At 55.0% G+C, this 18,054-nt stretch overlaps 3 protein-coding genes across 8 annotated transcripts; all 3 read left to right on the forward strand.

The window, feature by feature from the left end:
* The first annotated feature begins 1,250 nt into the window (after positions 1 to 1,250).
* KXD1 (KxDL motif containing 1) lies at positions 1,251 to 8,692 on the forward strand. 4 transcript variants are annotated; one of them, XR_003210754.2, is made up of 6 exons: positions 1,251 to 1,382; positions 4,135 to 4,256; positions 5,233 to 5,385; positions 6,773 to 6,819; positions 7,748 to 8,045; positions 8,455 to 8,692. XR_003210754.2 is itself a non-coding variant. In XM_073901003.1 (6 exons), exons 3-6 carry the CDS (start codon positions 4,156 to 4,158, stop codon positions 7,975 to 7,977), a joined length of 531 nt encoding a protein of 176 aa, XP_073757104.1. In that variant the 5' UTR covers positions 1,327 to 1,382; positions 3,042 to 3,122; positions 4,135 to 4,155; the 3' UTR covers positions 7,978 to 8,692. The 4 variants fall into 4 exon arrangements, 3 of the variants coding, with proteins under 3 accessions (XP_025741128.1, XP_073757106.1, XP_073757104.1); XM_073901003.1 differs by adding an exon at positions 3,042 to 3,122 and having other exon boundaries at positions 1,327 to 1,382; positions 7,748 to 8,692; XM_025885343.2 differs by having other exon boundaries at positions 7,748 to 8,692.
* A 1,066-nt stretch (positions 8,693 to 9,758) lies between these two features.
* Positions 9,759 to 13,794, forward strand: UBA52 (ubiquitin A-52 residue ribosomal protein fusion product 1). 2 transcript variants are annotated; one of them, XM_025885563.2, is made up of 5 exons: positions 9,759 to 9,887; positions 10,960 to 11,073; positions 11,341 to 11,427; positions 13,403 to 13,505; positions 13,597 to 13,794. In XM_025885563.2, exons 2-5 carry the CDS (start codon positions 10,971 to 10,973, stop codon positions 13,688 to 13,690), a joined length of 387 nt encoding a protein of 128 aa, XP_025741348.1. In that variant the 5' UTR covers positions 9,759 to 9,887; positions 10,960 to 10,970; the 3' UTR covers positions 13,691 to 13,794. The 2 variants fall into 2 exon arrangements, with proteins under 2 accessions (XP_025741348.1, XP_025741347.1); XM_025885562.2 differs by having other exon boundaries at positions 9,764 to 9,887; positions 10,963 to 11,073.
* Positions 13,795 to 15,109: 1,315 nt separating this feature from the next.
* REX1BD (required for excision 1-B domain containing) lies at positions 15,110 to 17,916 on the forward strand. 2 transcript variants are annotated; one of them, XM_025885650.2, is made up of 5 exons: positions 15,110 to 15,237; positions 15,332 to 15,414; positions 15,796 to 16,000; positions 16,967 to 17,046; positions 17,668 to 17,916. In XM_025885650.2, exons 1-5 carry the CDS (start codon positions 15,136 to 15,138, stop codon positions 17,684 to 17,686), a joined length of 489 nt encoding a protein of 162 aa, XP_025741435.1. In that variant the 5' UTR covers positions 15,110 to 15,135; the 3' UTR covers positions 17,687 to 17,916. The 2 variants fall into 2 exon arrangements, with proteins under 2 accessions (XP_025741435.1, XP_025741434.1); XM_025885649.2 differs by having other exon boundaries at positions 17,687 to 17,916.
* The last annotated feature ends 138 nt before the right edge of the window (positions 17,917 to 18,054 follow it).

Consider the following 18,054-nt stretch of genomic DNA (forward strand, 5'->3'; position numbering starts at 1 on the left):
TCAGTCCGTAGAACATGTGACTCTTCATCTCAGGTTGTGAGTTCAAGTCCCATGTTCGGCATGAAGCCTACATAAAAAAAAAGAAATTATTGTAACCCACAAAATAAATGCTCATGAGTTCATAGTGATATAAATACTTGAATAAATGCGTAACTAGAGAAGAATGGACAGCTCTTTACAACAGAATTCCAATTAATAACTAATTAACAGAAAATCACCATAGTAATTTTTGCTGGCAAGAGCAGTGGATGGATGCTAAAACTAGTGAGTGAAAATATGTTTAAAAAAAAAAGCAGGGCGCCTGGGTGGCTCAGTCAATTAAGGGTCTGCCTTTGGCTTTGGTCATGATCCCAGAATCCTGGGATGGAGCCCCACATCAGGCTCCCTGCAGGGAGCCTGCTTCTCCTTTCCCTCTGCCATCTCACCCTCCCCCCCACCCACCCCGCTTGTGCTCTCTGGCTCTATCTCTCTGTCAAATAAATAAATAAAATCTTTTAAAAAAATAACTTTTTTTAAAAAGCTAGGGTATATGCATGGTCTCTTAAGGTATCTCCCCATAAAATACTTATTGCAAAGGGGAAAAGGGGAACTTAACAGTTGAGAAACTGGCAGACACTTTCTTAAGCAAGTAACCAAAGTCAACATCACCAATAATGAGACACATCAGTATCCTGTGACTCCAGATATGACGTATTGAGAAGGCCATAACATCACCTCTGTGGGATTTCTGCCAAAAGGGAGAAACTTCAGTCTAATCATGAGGAAACATTGGACAAACCCATATTGATGAGTAGTCTACAAAACCAGCACTGATCTTCAAAAGTATTAAAGTCATAAAAGATTAGAAAAGACTGAGGAACTGTCACCAAGTGGAGACTAAGGGTACATGACTAAACGTAACACGGGATACTTCCTGGATGGGATCCCGGACCAGAGAAAGGTCACCAGAAGTGAAGCAGGGATTTTTGAACTGGATGAATCTGATTCCCAACCTACAAAACAGAACGTCTGGCTCTGGGTCAACCATAGGCCACGTGAGCACTGCATGACCTTGAGGGAGTACCTGCCCCTGTTGAACCTCAGTCTTACCATCCACTAAGTAGGACGTCTTTTAGAGTCCCCCGCCCCCTTCCGGGCTGTGGCGCACCTCGGGCCTTAGAAATCACGCAGGCGCGAGAGGGACTGCTTGATTGGCTATTCGTTGTGACGCACTGGCGAACGCTAGCAGCACCCAAGCCCCACCCCTTCCTGCCGCGCCTCCTAGCACGCACATCGGCCCCGTGCACGTCGCCTACACGCGGGGTCGCACGTATGGTGCGTGGTGACGTCGTGGCGGCGCGGGCGCCATCCCGGAAACGCGAGCAAGGCCGCCAGATGTGCAGGTGCTGCTGCCACCGACGCCGGGGCCGAGTTAGGGGTGGGGCTGGGGACGCCGGGGCCGCTGGGGAGCCGGGCCGGGTCGGGCGCGGCCCCCGGGCTGTCGCGGGGTGGGACGCGCCGCTGGCCACATCTGGGCACCACTCCTGCGTCCAGGCCTCAGTTTCCCCGACTGCGCAATGTATTCGCCGGTGGCGCTACGGGCCGGTTCCGGATCCGGGGCGCGGGAGCTGGGGCCGCCTGTGTTCAGGCTGTGCAGTGTCACCCGGAACCAGGCATTGCCCTCTTTGGGCCTCAGTTTCCCCGCTTTGCAGGGGCAGGGCGTGAGGGGGTATGCGAGTCCTACCTCACTCGCGGGTTTTGCTGAGCTTAGGCCGCCAAATTAATTTCTGTGTAAATAACTGGGTGTAATCATGGCGCCTCCGCCTTGCCGTGTGACCTTGGGTAACAGAGTCCGCCCCTGTGAGCCTTAGTTGCCCTTGGAGATGATAGTGTTTGCCTCATAGGGATGACTGGGGATTAAATGAAGTGCTGTACAAGTGTTTGCTCTTGTTCTTGGAAGTACCAGGGAGCCCCTTGCTAAAATGCTGGTTCCCAGGCCCCGCCCTAGGACTTCATACTCCCCCTGGAGAAACAGCCTGCTCCGAGCCCAGCTCCTTTATCACTGTTGGTTTCAGTCCCCACAGATAGCCCTGTGAGATTCTGATTCTTTGTTATTCTCATTTTCTGGATGAGAAAACATTCAGGGAGGCGAGGGGACTCTCCCAAGATCACAAAGCCTCCCTCTCTGCGTGTTTCCCTCATAAATATATTTGGAGCAGGGGGTTATTTCCACCTTGTATGTGGGCCAGACTAGCTGTTAGGGAAGTCTTCCTGAGAAAGGCAGCTGGGTGGAGAGTGTGCCTTGAATCCCTCAGCCCTCACATCTGGGAGCCAGAGACGGAAAGAGCCCTACTTTGAAGCAGAACCGTTTTCCACAGGTCCAAATCTTGTGCCTGCCAAAAGAGTCTGCCCTTTGAGCCCAAGTATCCTCTTTATATATGATCACACTACTTTGGAAATGTGGATACTGTGGGTGTTGGTACCTGGCACATAGTAGGAATTCAGTAAACATGTGGTGATTGGGTGGGGGGAACTTCACCAGGTGTGGTAGTTTATTTCCAGAAGGCACGTAGGGGCTGCAAATGACTTTTGGCCTCCATGCTTTTTGCGGAGAAAAATATTAGCTGCCATTTGTAAATGAGGCGATTTCTCACACACACACGTACACACGCACACATCCATCCAAATTTCTGTTGTTTTTTTCCTGGAAAAATTCAGAAGTCTGGCAGAAGTCAGTTGCTGTAAGAAGCAGCTGTCCTGGTATAGGTGGGCACTGAACATCTGTTCAGATTCACAGCTTTGTGGATCCTGTAGACTGTGGGCATTTGAGTTGTGACTCAGGTATACTGGCTATGTGGCAATGGTCCAGCTCCTCAGTTTCTGAGTTTCAGTTTCCTAATACGTAATTAAGGATAACAGTTCTCAGTGTATGAAGCTTAGTGGTTTGGTAGCATACAGTAAGTGCTCAATAAAGAGGAGGGTGGATCAAGTGGGCTCTGAAAGCCCTTCCTGGTCCTGCATGTGAATCTCAACCAATTGCAACTGGGCCTTTCTATTGGCAGTTAAATATGTGGACCTCAGAGCCAAGCTATGTCAAGATTCCGGGTTTTGCCTGACACTGCCCCCCTCCTACCCACCGGAGGGTGAGTGCTGAACCTGTGGCCCCCTCCTGCCCTGGCATGGTCCAGGAGGCCCCCACCCACCATGATGGTCATCTGTCTAGCCACAGAGCCATCTAGGTTGCGGGGGCCCACAGCCTGACTGAAATTTTTGGCTTTAATTGGCTAATAAGAGTATTGTCAGAGCTGAGTTTGAAAGCCACCAAGCTAAGTTCTGGTGATCCCTTGCTGTGAGCCAAGTTCTGGGCTGGGCTCTGGAGGCAGAGACATGCTTCTGTTCTCTTGGAGCTGACATTGCTTTGGGAGTTACAGGCAAAAAGATCAACTGATGGGGCGCCTGGGTGGCTCAGTCAGTTAAGGTTCAACTCTTGGTTTCAGTTCAGGTCATGATCTTGGGGTCATGGGATCGAGCCCGGGGTCAGGCTCTGCACTCAGCAGGGAGTCTGCTGGAGATTCTCTCCCTCTCCCTCTCTCTCCGCCCCTCCCCACTGCTTGTGTGTGTGCACGCACACTCTCTAAGATAAATAAATCTAAAAAAAAAAAGGTCAACTGATAACTAAGGTAATTTCAAGAAAGGATGAGCCAATGAAGCAGTAAGACAAAGTGCTAAAAGTGACTGGTGTAGGGGGTAGTCATTGAAGACCTCCTGGGAGAGAAGATAGTGGAGGTGGTGATTTGAGAGGGCAGTCATGCATGTGGGGACAGCAGGTGCAAAAGCTCTATGGTGGGATGAGCAAAGTTAGGGGGATGTGGGTGGAGGCTGGTAGATCTGTGCAGGTGGAAGGTGGCCATGGGGACTTGGGCCCATGGAGACTGGGGGCCACAGAGGTGGGTGGGTGCTGGGATTCTGATGTGCTTGGATGCAATTTACAAATACGCCCTCCCAACACCCCTGAATTCTCAGGATGACAAAGCTGAGGCTCAGGTAGTATGACTGACTTATGGTCATGGGGCCCGGGGTTCCCAGCCCCTCCTTTCTGCCCCACCTACCCCACTGCCTGGTGTAGACTGAAGACTCCCTGCCTGCCTGTTGCAGGCAGCGGAGGAGGAGGAAGAGATGGACCCCCCGGACTCGGCCTCGAGGGTCTTCTGCAGCCGCATCCTGAGCATGGTGAACACAGATGACGTCAACGCTATCATCCTGGCTCAGAAGAACATGTGAGTGGTGGCCAAGGGCTGTGGGCCCCGGGCGTGGGAAGGAATCCACCCGCTGGCCAGCATTCTTGCCCTGCCCGCCCTTACCCTGGGCCCACACTGGTGATAAAATGAAGGAAATGAGCAAATCTGCTGGCTGGCTCCAGAGTAAATTCCTTCCTGGTCTGGAGGCGAGGCCTTGGCACAGGAAGCAGGGCTTTGGGGTGGTTTTGCAGCTGCGGATGGCTTGGCAGGGGCTGCAGCAGCTCCTATCCCGGGGCCTGGGGTGAGGAGTTGGAATAGGAGGAGACTGTAGGAGGGGATTTAAGGAAGCCAGTGAGCTGGTCTCCGTTAGGAGCCTGGTCTCTCAGAGCCTAGGCTGTCTGCAGAGTACCCATGGTCTTTTGGAGGGGCCGTCAACAGCCTTTGCCCTCCTTGGGGCTTGGCACTGTAACCACCACAGCCTCACCCTAATTCCAGCCTGCTCTGTGGGGAAGAAAATCTTACACAATCTTGGGGTGGAAGTCCAGCCTCCTGTGGCTTTATTTTTGTGTATTTAAGACAAAGCTCTTTCTTCCATTTATGACACAGCACAGACCTGAAACCCTTCCATTTCTTATCCTGTGATGGGGGTGCTGGGTTTATCTGGGTCAGATTTAGTCCTGGCCTGGTGAACTCCCACAGTGAGGGGAGACAAAACCAGACACAGACCTTCCTGGCCCCATGGTGTCAGGGCTGGTCCAGAGGAATAACCTGGGTCTAGAGAGTCAGGGGATTCAGAGTCTGCTTGAGGGAGGGAGTAAAGGCTACTTGGGTAGGGTTTTGAAGGTTGAATAGGAGTTTGCTAGATGGCCCAAACAGCAGGTAGAGTTCTGCAGTGCAAGGGAACAACACACGCAAAGGTCATGGAACAGGAAGGGGCTTAGCGTGATTAGTTTGTAGGGCATGGCCATCTTGTAGTGCATGGTTTGTAGGGCTGGTGCCTTTTGTCTGCTGCCAGGCTGGACCGGTTTGAGAAGACCAATGAGATGCTGCTGAATTTCAATAACCTGTCGAGTGCCCGCCTGCAGCAAATGAGCGAGCGCTTCCTGCACCACACGAGGACCCTGGTAGAGATGAAGCGGGACCTGGACAGCATCTTCCGCAGGATCAGGTGGGTCCTCAGCCCCTCCAGCTTCTGCCTACCCCTCTGAGCCTCAGGTTCCTCCCCTCTTCAATAAGGACCATCCACTCCGCATAACAGAGCAATGGGGAGATTCAGCTCATTTGTTTTATGAGGCTTCAGCACTCACTTAGCATCTGAGAAGATCCGAACTTTGGGATGAAAAATCTTGAAGTTTCTGAATTTCCGTTTTATTTATCTATCCAAAAATGCAACACAGCACCAGATGCATAATGCAAAAGGCAGGCAAGTGCAGCCCGGGAAAGGCAAGCCTCTGGTCCTCCAGTCCCCAACCCATGAGGAGGCATATGAGATTGCTGGGTTTTGGGGGTCCCTTCTGAGCTGTTTCCTGTGAGGACAGAGAAAAATGGTGCTCAAGTCCCCGAGCATGCAGAACGCTCCATGCGGCACCCAGAGCCTGCATCAGTGCCATGGCTACTGACCATGGCCACGTGCCTGGGCCACAGCGGGCCAGGGCGGCAACTGTCGTTCCCACTGACAGAGCCACTTCCTTGGCCCTGGGGGGGCAGCCATACCCACTGGCAGACTCAGGAGCAGAAATCATGAGACAGACCAATTCAGTCCTTTATAAAAGCACATCTTTTCTGGGGCGTCTCATCAGGCTGGTTGCCCAGGCGTGGTGTTGGGGGTGAGCAGGAACCCCAAGCACTGGCACCCTTTGTGTGTATCTGTGTCACCCAGGAAGAAGATAGTTGCTTCTGCCCCGTTGCCCTGGGGGCGGGGACCCAGCAGTGGTGGTACTTCTTGGGGTACTGATTGGCCATAGTCAAGGATGAGACTCCACCCCAAAGACCCCTTTATCATTCCTTGTAAACATGACTTCATGACTTTGGGGGAAAAAAGGAAAAACACCTGCATAAAAATGAAGCAGGCCTTTCTCTGTGAACATCAGTTTAACGTGTGCAAGTACTCAGTGTCTGGTGTGTGGCTAGCCACTCCTGGCTCCCACACAGACACTCTCATCCCGCCAATGGGGGACAGGCTGGGACAAGTCACCCAGAGGAGTGACTGCTGAGGAGGTGGTGAGGAAGCTTCCTAGAAGGTTATCTGGGCAGAGGAGGGTTAGACCTAAGAAGGGCATGGCAGGTAGAAGGCCCAGCCAGACTCAGCACTGAGGACACACACAAGCTCTGTGAGAGCTGGGTGGCTGCCATCTGCCCTAGGAGTGAGAGGTCTGCCGGGCTGAGCACATGGGACACCCTCCAGCCCAGGAGCAGAGAGTGACAAGCAGTATGTGTGTGCGGGGAATTCCCATCCCCCACCCACTTGGAGCTGGCAGCAAGGGTTCCTGGCGTGCACTGGGCTCAGCCTGTCTGCTTGGCAGGTTCAGCCCTGTATGCCTTCCCTTCCCCTGCAGGACGCTGAAAGGGAAGCTGGCCAGGCAGCACCCGGAGGCCTTCAGCCGTAAGTGTCACCCAGGGCTCCTGTGCCCCACATCTGGCCTCTGCACCCGCGGACGTCAGTACCCTCACCCCAGGGCTGGGTGACCCTGAGCCAGGCCCTGGTGGGCAGTAGATCTAGAGAGATCTGGTGCAGGGAGCAGGGCGGGAGTGCTTGGCTTGTCTTGGCAACCTGTAGAGCAAGTGCTGGGACCAGGATCCCCTCCCTGGGGGGAGGTTACACAGGGGAATGTGGGTAAGAACGATGACAGTCCTTGCCCAAGTGGATGTAACATAGCCCTATGAGCCAGGCTCTACCTATAACCACCCATGAAGTGGGGGCTGTGAGTATCCCATTTCATATAGGGGGAAACTGTAGCCCAAAGGAGCAGTGACTTCTCAGAGGAAGTGCAGCATCCCCCATGCTGAGCCTCGGTTTGCCCCCTCTGCCAAATGGGCCAACATCTCCCCAGCCCAAGGCTGCTAACAACCATAGGCACAAAGGCAATGCTGTCGGGGCGCCTGGCCAACTCAGTCAGTACAGCATGTAACTCTTGATCTTGGGACTGTGAATTCAAGCCCCACGTTGGGTATAGAGCTTACTTTAAAAAAAAAAAAAAAAAGCAATGCTGTCATCAGGTCTGGTCTATAGAGCAGAATGCTGAGGCAAGGGTGGTGAGAGGCCTGGCCCCAGCAACACAGTTAAGAGGGGAGAGCCAGGCTCAGCCTCACCCCAAGGGCCCAGGTTGGCTTGACCCCAGCAAAGCCAGGTCCTGGCTGTACCTTGAAGGAAAACCTCTCACCTTCCTGGGCTCAGTTTCCTCCTTTGTAAAATGGGCCACATTATGCCCTGTGGGGTGGCAGGGGAGCGGTCAGGGGTCATAGGCCCAGGTACTCTCTCATCACAATGCCCCCCACGGTGACTAAGCCAACTCCTGGCTTCCATCCCCCAGATATCCCAGAGGCATCCCTCCTGGAGGACGAGGATGAAGACCCCATCCCACCCAGCACCACAACCACCATTGCCACCTCGGAACAGAGCACGGGCTCTTGTGACACCAGCCCTGACACCGTCTCACCCTCCCTCAGCCCCGGCTTCGAGGACCTCTCCCATGTCGGGTCCAGCTCCCCTGCCATCAATGGCCGAAGCCAGACAGATGATGAGGAGACACCGGGCGAGTAACAGTACTCCCTGGTGCCCCGAGGGGTCTCAGGGCAGTGGCACTCCCCCGGTGTCTGAGGTGGCAGCAGGTAACCCTGCCTGGAGATCAGTAGCTTTGCCACCCTGTTCTGTCACCCAGGGCTCCCTGGGGTACCTGGTTCCCTCTGGGGGTGTGGAATTCCTAGGGGGTCTGTCATTCCTACTTCTTCCTCTTTGAGAACATCTGTCTTCTGCAGACCCCTCTGCCAGGCCAGGGGATGACCAGCTCAGCTGGAGTTGTTGGGCTGGGTGTAAGGGAGCTTTTCCAGAGCCAAGCTTGAGGTCTGCTAAAGGCTCCCAGAGACCAGAGCCAGATTGCCCCTGCCCCAGTGCCCCGGTAGAGACCTCCTCAAAGAGGACCAGCACTGTCTGAGTTCATCCCAGCCCATCCCTGCACCTACCAATTCTGGTCTCCCTGTCCCTTCTTCCAACAAAAGTATTGAATACTGTCTCCAATAGGTATCTCAAGGAGGTTTCTGAGACAATTGTAGAAGGCTCAAGCTGCAAGCCTGATAAGACCTGTGTTTCTCTGACCAGAGGTGTGAACCTTGAAGGCCCAGCAGGCCTCTCCCAGGGCCTCCATGGAGCAAGCTGAGCCACCTTGGAAAACAGAGTTAAGCGGAATATTTTTGTACCCGATGTTTACAGATGCTATTGGGAAGTTATCAATAAAAAGACTCTGTTACTAAAAAGGGAAGGGTGTGCTTAGCAGTGGCTTCCTTCCATCCTTGGGCCCATTAGGCCATAAGGGGAACAACTGCAGGATGTGAGACAGGAGGGGTATGGACGGCCAGGCACCACTGAGCTAGAAAGAGATGTGGCTGCTCTTCGCGGAAGTCTCCAGTGGTAGCAACCATAATAACCCAAGTTCCTATCACCACCTGTGTACTCACACATGCTGTTCCCACAGCTCACAACACTGTTCCCTAACCTCTATGAGTAACTTCATCTCCAGATCTGCCTCAGGATGGACTCCCCAGGGAGCCAGGCTGGGTCCCGTTCCTCAGTAGACACTGTGTAGAGTTCCCTCATCTTCTAAGCACTTAGAAATTGTTATTAAAGGCATCTTCCTAGACCCAAGAGTGTGTGCTTTTGCCTGTCAATTGGGGGCGCTGGTGAGCGTTCAAGGACATAAAGAGCTACATTGCCAAACCCATAGGTGACTTCTCAGTCCTCACCCTTACTGCTCCCGGCACTTTTTAGCCATCCACAAGACTCCTTAGTCTTAACAAAAGCCCTCCCTGGCCCAAAACACCCTGGGTCGCACCCCATTTTCTTGAGTGAATGCGCCAGCTCCACCTGCCCTCACTGCCCTGGTAAGCGCCGCCTTGAAATTCATCCACGCATATAGTCCAGAAAGTTTTTCAAATAACTGACTCCTGGTGTTAGGTGGCTCCCGAGGGTCTCGCACGTCCAACCCCTCCGCCGCCTCCTACCTTCCCAGTCCTGACCCCTGAGTCCTGGACCCAGTGACCCCCTGCTTCATTCCTTTGCTTTAGCACAAATGGTCTCATCTCTAGTCAGCAAGCATTCCCCGAGAGGCTGCTACGTGCCATCAGTTTTTGGCCAACCCACAGACAACACGTGGAAACACCTGGAAAGGTGAAGCCGTCCCCTCACGTGACCTGGAGGACGCTGCCCGAGCCCGGAAGAGGGCTGGCGCCGCTCGCCCACAGGCGCCGCGGCTTCGTTTGCCAGCACCCAACATGGCAGCAGGGCGGGGCCGGGGGTGGGGTAAAACGCGCGGCGCGAATTGTGACGCAAGCGCGCAGCGTGCTCGGTGCGCAGGCGCTCTCGGCGGCACCTCGGCGGTTTCCGGTTCCGCCGCCCTCTTTTTCTTCAACGAGGTGGACGAGTGGTTTGGTGGCGGCGGACTTGCGGATTCGCGCCAGGTCGGGGTCGGGCGGGAGGCTGTGGGAGGCCGCGGGCGTCCGGGTAGTGGAGGAGGCGGTCCGAAATCGGTCCGCGCGGGCCAGGTTCCGCAGGGCGGCCGGGTCGGCTGAGTTGGGCGCGTGAGGCCGGGTTTCCGAGCCCGGACTGGGTCCCGGGATGCGAACCGGACTTTGGGAGAGGGTCTTGTGTGTCCTGCCAGCCCAAGCTATCCCATGAGGCCTGGGGGCGTGGATGGTCTTGCTGGGCAAACCCCTTAATGGAGGAGGGGTATGAAGCGTATAGCTTTTTTCCGTGCCATGTAGTGCACCAGTTGTCTTAGAATTATTAAGTTCTTCTCTCCCTACAAGGTTATTTTCTACTTGCCTTCTTTAATATATCCGTAAGGAGAGAGTAGTAGCGTCCACCTTCTAGGGGTTTTTTTTTGGGGGGGGGACGATGGAATTATGTGTAAACAAGTATCTGGCACGTGGTTGGCAGATACTGTTTATGGGTTGGAGCAAAGGCAGGAAGCGTGGTCTGGCGAGTTTGGGTATAAACTGGGAAGGAAGCCAGGGTGTTGGCTGTCTGAGCTTGGAGTTGGAGATACCTGCAAGGGAGGAAAGTGTGTTGGAGGGGTGGCTACTAAAATGGGATTCCCACTCAGGTTGCAGGAAGGGTCGCTTGTGGAGCAAATGTGGCTTACAGAGGGGTAGGGGAGGGAGGATAGGATCTCCAGACCACACTCAGAGAAAATGTGTCTGGCAAAATAATACCCCAGCCGTGTACTTCTCATTCCATCATCAAAGTTAATCTCATTTGCTGGGCCCAAGGAGCATTAACCACAGTCCTTGTTCCCGTGAAGCACACTTTGCTGCAGGGGCCCCTGGGTAAGGTGGAGAAAGCATGATCCTTGACTATAGGACAAGTCTGGGCTGCAGGCTTAGAGGGGTGGAAGGAAACAGACACTGGGATGGGCCTGTAGTTGTGGTTGATGCTGGCACAGGGCTGGCGGGGCCAAGGCTTGCCAGCCCCTGAGCTCAAGCTGCTCAGACAGCAGTTCTCACCCTTCCATTCCTACTCCCTACCCTCCAGCAGACGCAGAGATGCAGATCTTTGTGAAGACCCTGACGGGCAAGACCATCACCCTCGAGGTGGAGCCCAGTGACACTATTGAGAATGTCAAAGCCAAAATCCAAGACAAGGAGGGTGAGTTGGGCTGAATCCAGAGGCTATCCCGCAGGAGTCCCCAGCCCAGAGGAGCCACTGTCACGTGCAAGATGGGTGCTGGGCTTGTATAGACCTCAGCCTTGGCCGGTACTTCCTTGTGTGATTTTGGGAAAGCAGCTTGTTCTCTCTACCTTAGTTTCCGTTTTGACAGATTGGGGGTAATGCCAGAGCATCCTTGAGGGGAGAGGAGAAGCTGCCAATAATATGCTTGCCAGAGCCTCAGTAACTGAGTGTTCTTCTCTCCAGGCATCCCGCCTGACCAGCAGCGTCTGATTTTTGCGGGCAAACAGCTGGAAGATGGCCGTACTCTGTCAGACTATAATATCCAGAAAGGTACTGGGGGTAGGGTGGCTGGACAGGGCCCCATGAGGTCTAGGACCAAGGATCAAGCTTTGATGGCCTCATTGGCAATGGGGGGTGGGGCTGTCTTAAGGTGAGGATCGGATGGGGCTGATGAGTTTTACTTTTATGAAGTAATGTTTTTATTGGGGGGAAGGATCTTATGGTCTCAACTTAGGTTTCTAAGTGGCAGTGGTTTCTCATGTTCTTGCTTACTTACCTTTTTTTTTTTTTTAAGATTTTATTTATTTATTTGAGAGAGAGAGAGCACGAGAGGGAAGAGGGTCAGAGGGAGAAGCAGACTCCCCTCCGAGCAGGGAGCCCGATGCGGGACTCGATCCCGGGACTCCAGGATCATGACTTGAGCCGAAGGCAGTCGCTTAACCAACTGAGCCACCCAGGCGCCCCATAAGATTTTATTTATTTTGACAGAGAGAAACAGCGAGAGAGGGAACACAAGCAGGGGAGGTGGGAGAGGGAGAAGCAGGCTTCTAGCGGAGCAGGGAGCCCGATGCAGGGCTCAATCCCAGGACCCTGGGATCACGACCTGAGCCGAAGGCAGACGCTAAATGACTGAGCCACCCAGGTGCCCCTTTTAAAACTATTTTGTTTAAAAATCCGCTAAAACAGGGTATCTGGCTGGCTCATTCAGTAAAGCATGGGACTCTTGATCTCAGGGTTGTGAGTTCAAGCCCCTTGTCGGGTCTAGACATTACTTAAAAATAAAATCTTAGGGATGCCTGGGTGGCTCAGTCAGTTAAGCATCTGCTTTCAGCCTAGGTCATGATCCCAGGGTCCTGGGATTGAGTCCCACATCAGGCTCTTTTCTCAGTTGGGAACCTGCTTCTCCCTCCGCCTGCCATTCCCCCTGCTTGTGCACTCTTTCTCTCATCTCTGACAAATAAAATCTTTAAAATGATAAAATAAAATCTTTAAAAAAAAAAAAAGGTGATAAGAGAAATTGTATCACTACTGTAAAGAAAATTGGTGCCACATTTTTCCCCCCAAAGAGTTTATTTTGGGGCACCTGGGTGGCTCAGTAGGTTAAGTGACCGACTCTTGATTTCAGCTGGGGTCATGAGCTCAGGGTCCTAGGATCCAGCCCCAGATCTGGCTCAGCGGGGAATCTGCTTGGGATTCTCTCTGCCCTTTCCCCTGCTCGTGCTCTATCTCTCTAAAATAAATAAATTTTTTTTTTAAAGATTTTATTTATTTCACAGAGAGAGAACACAGGCAGGGGGAGGGGCAGAGGGAGAAGCAGGCTCCCCACTGAGCAAGACGTCTGATACGGGGCTCAATCCCAGGACCCTGGGATCATGACCTGAGCTGAAGGCAGACACTTAACGACTGAGCCACCCAAGCACCCCAAATAAATAAAATTTTTTAAAAAGAAAGATTTTGGGAACTCCTGGGTGGCTCAGTCAGTTAAGCATCTGCCTTCGGCTCAGGTCATGATCTCAGGGTTGGGATCAAGCCCTCCATCAGGCTCCTTGCTTGGTGGGAAATCTGCTTCTCCCTCTGCCTGCTGCTCCCCCTGCTTGTGCTCGCTCTTTCTCTGACAAATAAAATCTTCTAAAAAATAAGTAAATAAAAATAAAAAATTTTATTATCAGGAGTCATATGCTCTACTGACTAAGCCAGCCAGGCACCCCCTTGATGTCACTTTTTGTAGCAACTAGATCTAATTGTTTTGCTCAGCAAGGGGAAAGATCATCTTTGCACCACTTAGAAATTGCCTTGTCTGTCAGGAAATGGTGATGCACACTATAGTTGGCATATATTAGCCTCAGACTCCCCAAGGGCTAGTGGGAAGTGAGATGGAGGTTCTGTGGGGTGGTCTGAGCCGGTGTGGCCATCTGTGTGTAGAATACCCCATCACATGTGAGAAGCTTTGGTCTGGAGGACCCTACTCTGCACCTGAGGTGCTGGGGCTAGGCTCAGTCACTGTCTCTCTTTAACCCTCTTGTAGAGTCCACCCTGCACTTGGTGCTTCGCCTCCGGGGTGGCATCATTGAGCCTTCCCTCCGCCAGCTGGCCCAGAAATACAACTGTGACAAGATGATCTGCCGCAAGTGTGTACTCTCAGAGGGCTGGGTGGCAGTCCTGGTGGGGAGGGCTCGGGGTTGGGGTGTGCCCTCACCGGTCTCTCTCGTCTTTGTGCAGGTGTTACGCTCGCCTGCACCCCCGTGCTGTCAACTGCCGCAAGAAGAAGTGCGGCCACACCAACAACCTGCGCCCCAAAAAGAAGGTCAAATAAGGCCCCTCCACCGGCTCTTCCTTTGCCCACAGGGCAGCTTCCTGCCCGAGCCCCAAGGGCCTGGGGCCTCAATAAAGTTTCCCTTTCATTGACTGGAGCAGTAACTGGTGTCTGCGTGGCTGGTCTGTCCAACGAGGAGCTGTTTGAGTTGTGGGCCTCTCCCTTAGGGACTCCCTCTCACTTGAGTCTGCCTAGCCCTTGAACGTCCTGTGTCCTTTGAGTTCTGGTCATCTCGTCTATAAAATGTGCTGTGGTCTCTGCCCTCTGCCCCATAGCCTAGTGAACCTGCACATCTGGATTTTGTCAACTATAAATGGGAATAAAGAACCCCCACCCCAGCCCAGGCTCTTGTGGGCCTGCAGATCAGCTATGTCACTGGCTGGGCCCTCCTTAGGCACTTTGATGACTTTCATGCCCTGAAGGTGTCAAGGTGTGGGTGGGGAGACAAACACCCCACCTAGTGTAAAACCTCTGTCCTCTGCTGAACATGAGGAGCACCTGGGCCCCACCTGAGACCTATGACCTCAAATCTTGGAGGGGTGGGTGAGCCTTGGTGTTTATAAAACTTGTGCCGATGCTCTTGAGAATCAGGTGAGCTTTGTAGTGCCCTGGACTGGCCCTGGTAAGGCCATCCTTTTGTCTCGGGGTGATTTGGACTTGGTGTCAGATGACAGGCCAGGACAGTGATCCTGTAGTACTGCTGAGACCTGGGGTGCCAGCTAAAGGCTGGTGTCTGATTTTCCATGGGTTTCCTCCCTGTCAACTCCCCCCTGCTCCCTAGGGCTAGGCTACCAACATCTTTCTGATCTTTCCCACGTTTATCCCTGGAGAAAGAAGCTTCCCAAAGCTCCAACTACATAGTGTATTCCCCTGCAGAAAGCTCCCAGGCCTGCCTTGCACTTAAAATGAGGCCCTGTTGGCCTTGTGCCTACCCCAGACTCTGAGGGCCTTTGCACAGGCCCTCTTCAGGTCATTTCTGAGGAGTGCATGTAGTACCTGCCACGTTTGTTAAAACAGCTAGATTCCAGCCTTTTGGGCTCTCCAGTATTGAACCTCTGTTCAAATCCTCATGTCACAGCCATGTTACCTTGGACGACAAAATATAACCTCTTGGGTTCTATTTTCTTTATTGGAGGGGGGACAGGATGTGAGGTTGAAATGAAGTCAATGTTGGGATAAATGTATACAAACCGAGGGTCGGCCTTGCTGTATACGAAGCCTTACAATCGTGGACAAACGCGATAGAAAGCAAGCGCTCGCGCTCGACGGGAACAAGCAGGAGGGTGGGTGAAGCAGGTCAGGCCTAAGACTCCCGTCTTTGCTCCGGATCTTCAGGTTTCCGTTTTAGCTGGCCACAGGCTGAGGTCGGAAAACCTCCGGGCCTGCAGGGGGCGCCTGGCGCAGCGGAGCACGGTAGTCCTGGGCGGGGCCGGGGCTGCGTAGTCATGATCACTGCCGAGGCCGCGGCGGACTCCGCCGTCCCCTCGGTGCCCGGTACTGCGGTGGCTACCGTTGTCCCGGAGCGCGAGGAGCCAGCGTGGCCCTGGGTGAGCCCGGGCTCGAGCAGGAACAGGCGCGGGGTGGGCGGTGCAGGCTTGGGGGCGCCGGCTTCATGCCCCAGCCATGCCCCCCGCTCCGTAGAAAGATGCCCCGATCCGGGCGCTGGTGCAGCGCATCCACCAGTTGCAGGCTGAGCGCGCGCAGGCCTTCCGCCGGCTGGAGGAGTAAGTGCGGGCGCAGGGGTGGGTAGGGGTCGCCGAGTGCAGCCCCTGCCGGCTCCGGGGATGGGTGTGCCTGGGGGCGGAGCTGGATCCCCGTGCCGCTGCGTTGTCACAGGTGGGGCGGGATTCGCTGGGGGACCAGACCTTTGCTTTCCCCCTCTGGGACCCAGGGTGCGGCCCCACTGCCGGATGGACCACTGCACGTGGCGTCTCGCCCTTCCCCAAGCGCAGGAGTGGGCCCATCTCCGGTTACCCTGCGGGAGTCAGAGAGCGTCCTCCACACTCTGGGGTCCAGGGACACTTCCTGGGGGCTTTCAGGTGGTCAGTGCGGGTGCAGGGCCCGAGAACCTGAGGGCGTAGCCTCAGGACCCTCACCTGCCGCAGAGGCCACCTCCAGTACCTGCGAAGCGGCCCGCCCTACGACTTCCCGCGCTACCGGAGCACGGTGCACGAGGTGACCCAGGCCTTCGCGGCCGCCTCGCGAGAAGTGCTAGCGGTGGAGGCCGAGCTGGCCGGGCCCAGAGGGCAGCCGCTGCTCGCGAGCCACGTGCGCAGCCTGCAACAGCTGGAGCAGACTCGCCTGGCCACGGTGAGGCTCCACCCCCAGCCCCTGTCCCCTACACAGCGCCTGGTCTGTCACGGCCCGTTGTGAGCCTCATGGGGGAGGGGCCAGAATCCGGCCCCCGCCGCAACCCCACCCCCGGCGCCCCAGACCCCACTTCTTCCTTTCCCCCCTCAAAACTCCACTAAGGTTTCACTCGGGATTCTCTGGCCCTGACCCCTCCAGTCCTCCTCCCGGTCGTTCAAGTTTTGTTTAGTCCCAGGACAGGCCCACTTCATCTCAGCCCCTCCCCCAGCCCCAGCGCTCTGCCGGGATGCCCAGGGCCCGCCCCCAACTCCGCTCCTACCCCTTTGGTTGTTCCCATTGCCTCAGGTCTGGCCCTCAGCTCCCTGCAATTTGGAGTGTGAATTTCCACGGCACGCCCCCTCTTGAGTAACGCTCTATCCCAGCCTAGGTTCTGGGCCTGCTCCTCCTCTAGGGTTCCAAGGCCCCGCCTACTCTGCCCCTACAGCCAATCCTGGCCGACACACTATACTCCCAGACCCAGCCCACCTGAAGCCACGCCTACATCACCCTCCAAACTGGGATTTCCAGGCCACGCTGCTTTAGGAGACCCCAATCCCAGTCTAGGTGTTTGGCTTACTTCCACCCTGGGATTATAACGCCCTGCCACATCCTTGAGACTATGAGGCCCTGCCTGCTCCAACCGTGTCAGCAATTCCTGGCTGAGCCTTCTCCACTCTTCCCCTACCGTGCCTTCCTGCGACCACACCCACGTGGCACCACCCACTCACTCTGGGGCCTGCCCACCTGGTCCTCCTCAGGAGCCCCTTTAAACTGAATCCCAGATTCCTCCTGTGCGAAGCACCACCCCTTGAGACCCTGGGTCATCGCTGCCTTTCTGGGTGCTTTGGCGTCTCCCTCCCTGATCAGTGTGGGAGGGCAGGGGAGGGCCTCTGCCGGCTGTGATGGCCTCCCTGTTGCCCTTACCAGGTGGCCCTGCTGCAGCTGATGGGGGCACCAGAGCTGTCTGGGCAGGAGAACACTCTGGAGATGCACCAGCTGAAGATGAAGTGAGCACTTCTTCCCAGGGGGCTGGTGGTGGTAGATTTGCACGTGCACCTTCAGGCACCCATCCCTAGCCAGCTGTGCCCCAGGGCTGGCACGCGGGCACGGTCATGCTGGGTTGACCCTCCGGACCTGCACACAACCCTCAGGGCATGCACATTGGAGTCCTGACCTGGTGGCTCCCAGACATACAGCACACATTGCCCCCAAGGGCACGCGCCTTGCAATTTCACACAAGACTCGCCGTGCATTTCCGGGACACAGTTGGGCACCTCACACATGCCAGTCCCACTCACATGGCTGGACTTTGAGCTTGGACGTGGTTGCCAGGCCCACCAGACACAGGCCTGCACATTCCTGCCTCCAGGCCCCCTCCAGCACACATGAGTGCACTCCCACTGGCTCTCTGCTCTGTGACACAGCACAGTCTTCGGATGGCACCCACCCAAGGTGGCTTTTTCTCTCTGCCCACCCTCACCCACAGACCACCCCTCCTTCCCTGGCATCCAAATGGTTCTCTTGGCCACTGGAACTTTGGTGGTAGGCAGGAGGGCCCGGGGCTTGCCACAGCCCCCTAGGAGCTGCGCAGTGGCGGCTAATTCTCCCCATCTGGGTTTTATTTATAGTCCCGATCCGCTCTTGTAGGGTAATTAAAACCATGGAAGCAATCAGCGAGGTTCTTCAGGACCTTAAGTTTGATGCAGAATCTGCCGACTGATGGTGGCTCCCCAGGGACACGCCAAGGGACACAGGAAATGGCGTGAATGGCACCCAGCCCACCCCTGGACTGCCAGCTGGCTGGGGCACGCTCCACCAGGTTGCTGACTGCCCTTGAGTTTGCTGTGACTCCCACAATAAAGGACCCTTCATTTGCAGCTGCTTCACTGTCTCTGTGTCCTGGGGTGCTGGGATGGGTGTCCCTGGGGAGGAGGCCCCACAAGGCCAGGGATGGCAGGTGCAAGACCCCTCCCCCCCCCCCGCCGCCACCGCTCCCAGTAGACCTGGCCTTTTGA

Source organism: Callorhinus ursinus, unplaced genomic scaffold (genome assembly GCF_003265705.2).
Source record: "Callorhinus ursinus isolate GAN/ISIS: 27379988/994484 unplaced genomic scaffold, GSC_fseal_2.0 scaffold15, whole genome shotgun sequence".
Lineage (NCBI taxonomy): Eukaryota > Metazoa > Chordata > Mammalia > Carnivora > Otariidae > Callorhinus > Callorhinus ursinus.

Bases quoted from the DNA above. Each gene is read 5' to 3' on its own strand.
- KXD1 (XM_025885343.2), top strand. From the start codon at position 4,156: ATGGACCCCCCGGACTCGGCCTCGAGGGTCTTCTGCAGCCGCATCCTG. The intron at 5,386-6,772 runs GTGGGTCCTCAG...CTTCCCCTGCAG, and splicing joins AGCATCTTCCGCAGGATCAG to GACGCTGAAAGGGAAGCTGG. The intron at 6,820-7,747 runs GTAAGTGTCACC...TCCATCCCCCAG, and splicing joins GCACCCGGAGGCCTTCAGCC to ATATCCCAGAGGCATCCCTC.
- UBA52 (XM_025885563.2), top strand. From the start codon at position 10,971: ATGCAGATCTTTGTGAAGACCCTGACGGGCAAGACCATCACCCTCGAG. The intron at 11,074-11,340 runs GTGAGTTGGGCT...TCTTCTCTCCAG, and splicing joins CAAAATCCAAGACAAGGAGG to GCATCCCGCCTGACCAGCAG. The intron at 13,506-13,596 runs GTGTGTACTCTC...GTCTTTGTGCAG, and splicing joins GACAAGATGATCTGCCGCAA to GTGTTACGCTCGCCTGCACC.
- REX1BD (XM_025885649.2), top strand. From the start codon at position 15,136: ATGATCACTGCCGAGGCCGCGGCGGACTCCGCCGTCCCCTCGGTGCCC. The intron at 15,238-15,331 runs GTGAGCCCGGGC...CCCGCTCCGTAG, and splicing joins AGGAGCCAGCGTGGCCCTGG to AAAGATGCCCCGATCCGGGC. The intron at 17,047-17,686 runs GTGAGCACTTCT...CCGCTCTTGTAG, and splicing joins ATGCACCAGCTGAAGATGAA to GGTAATTAAAACCATGGAAG.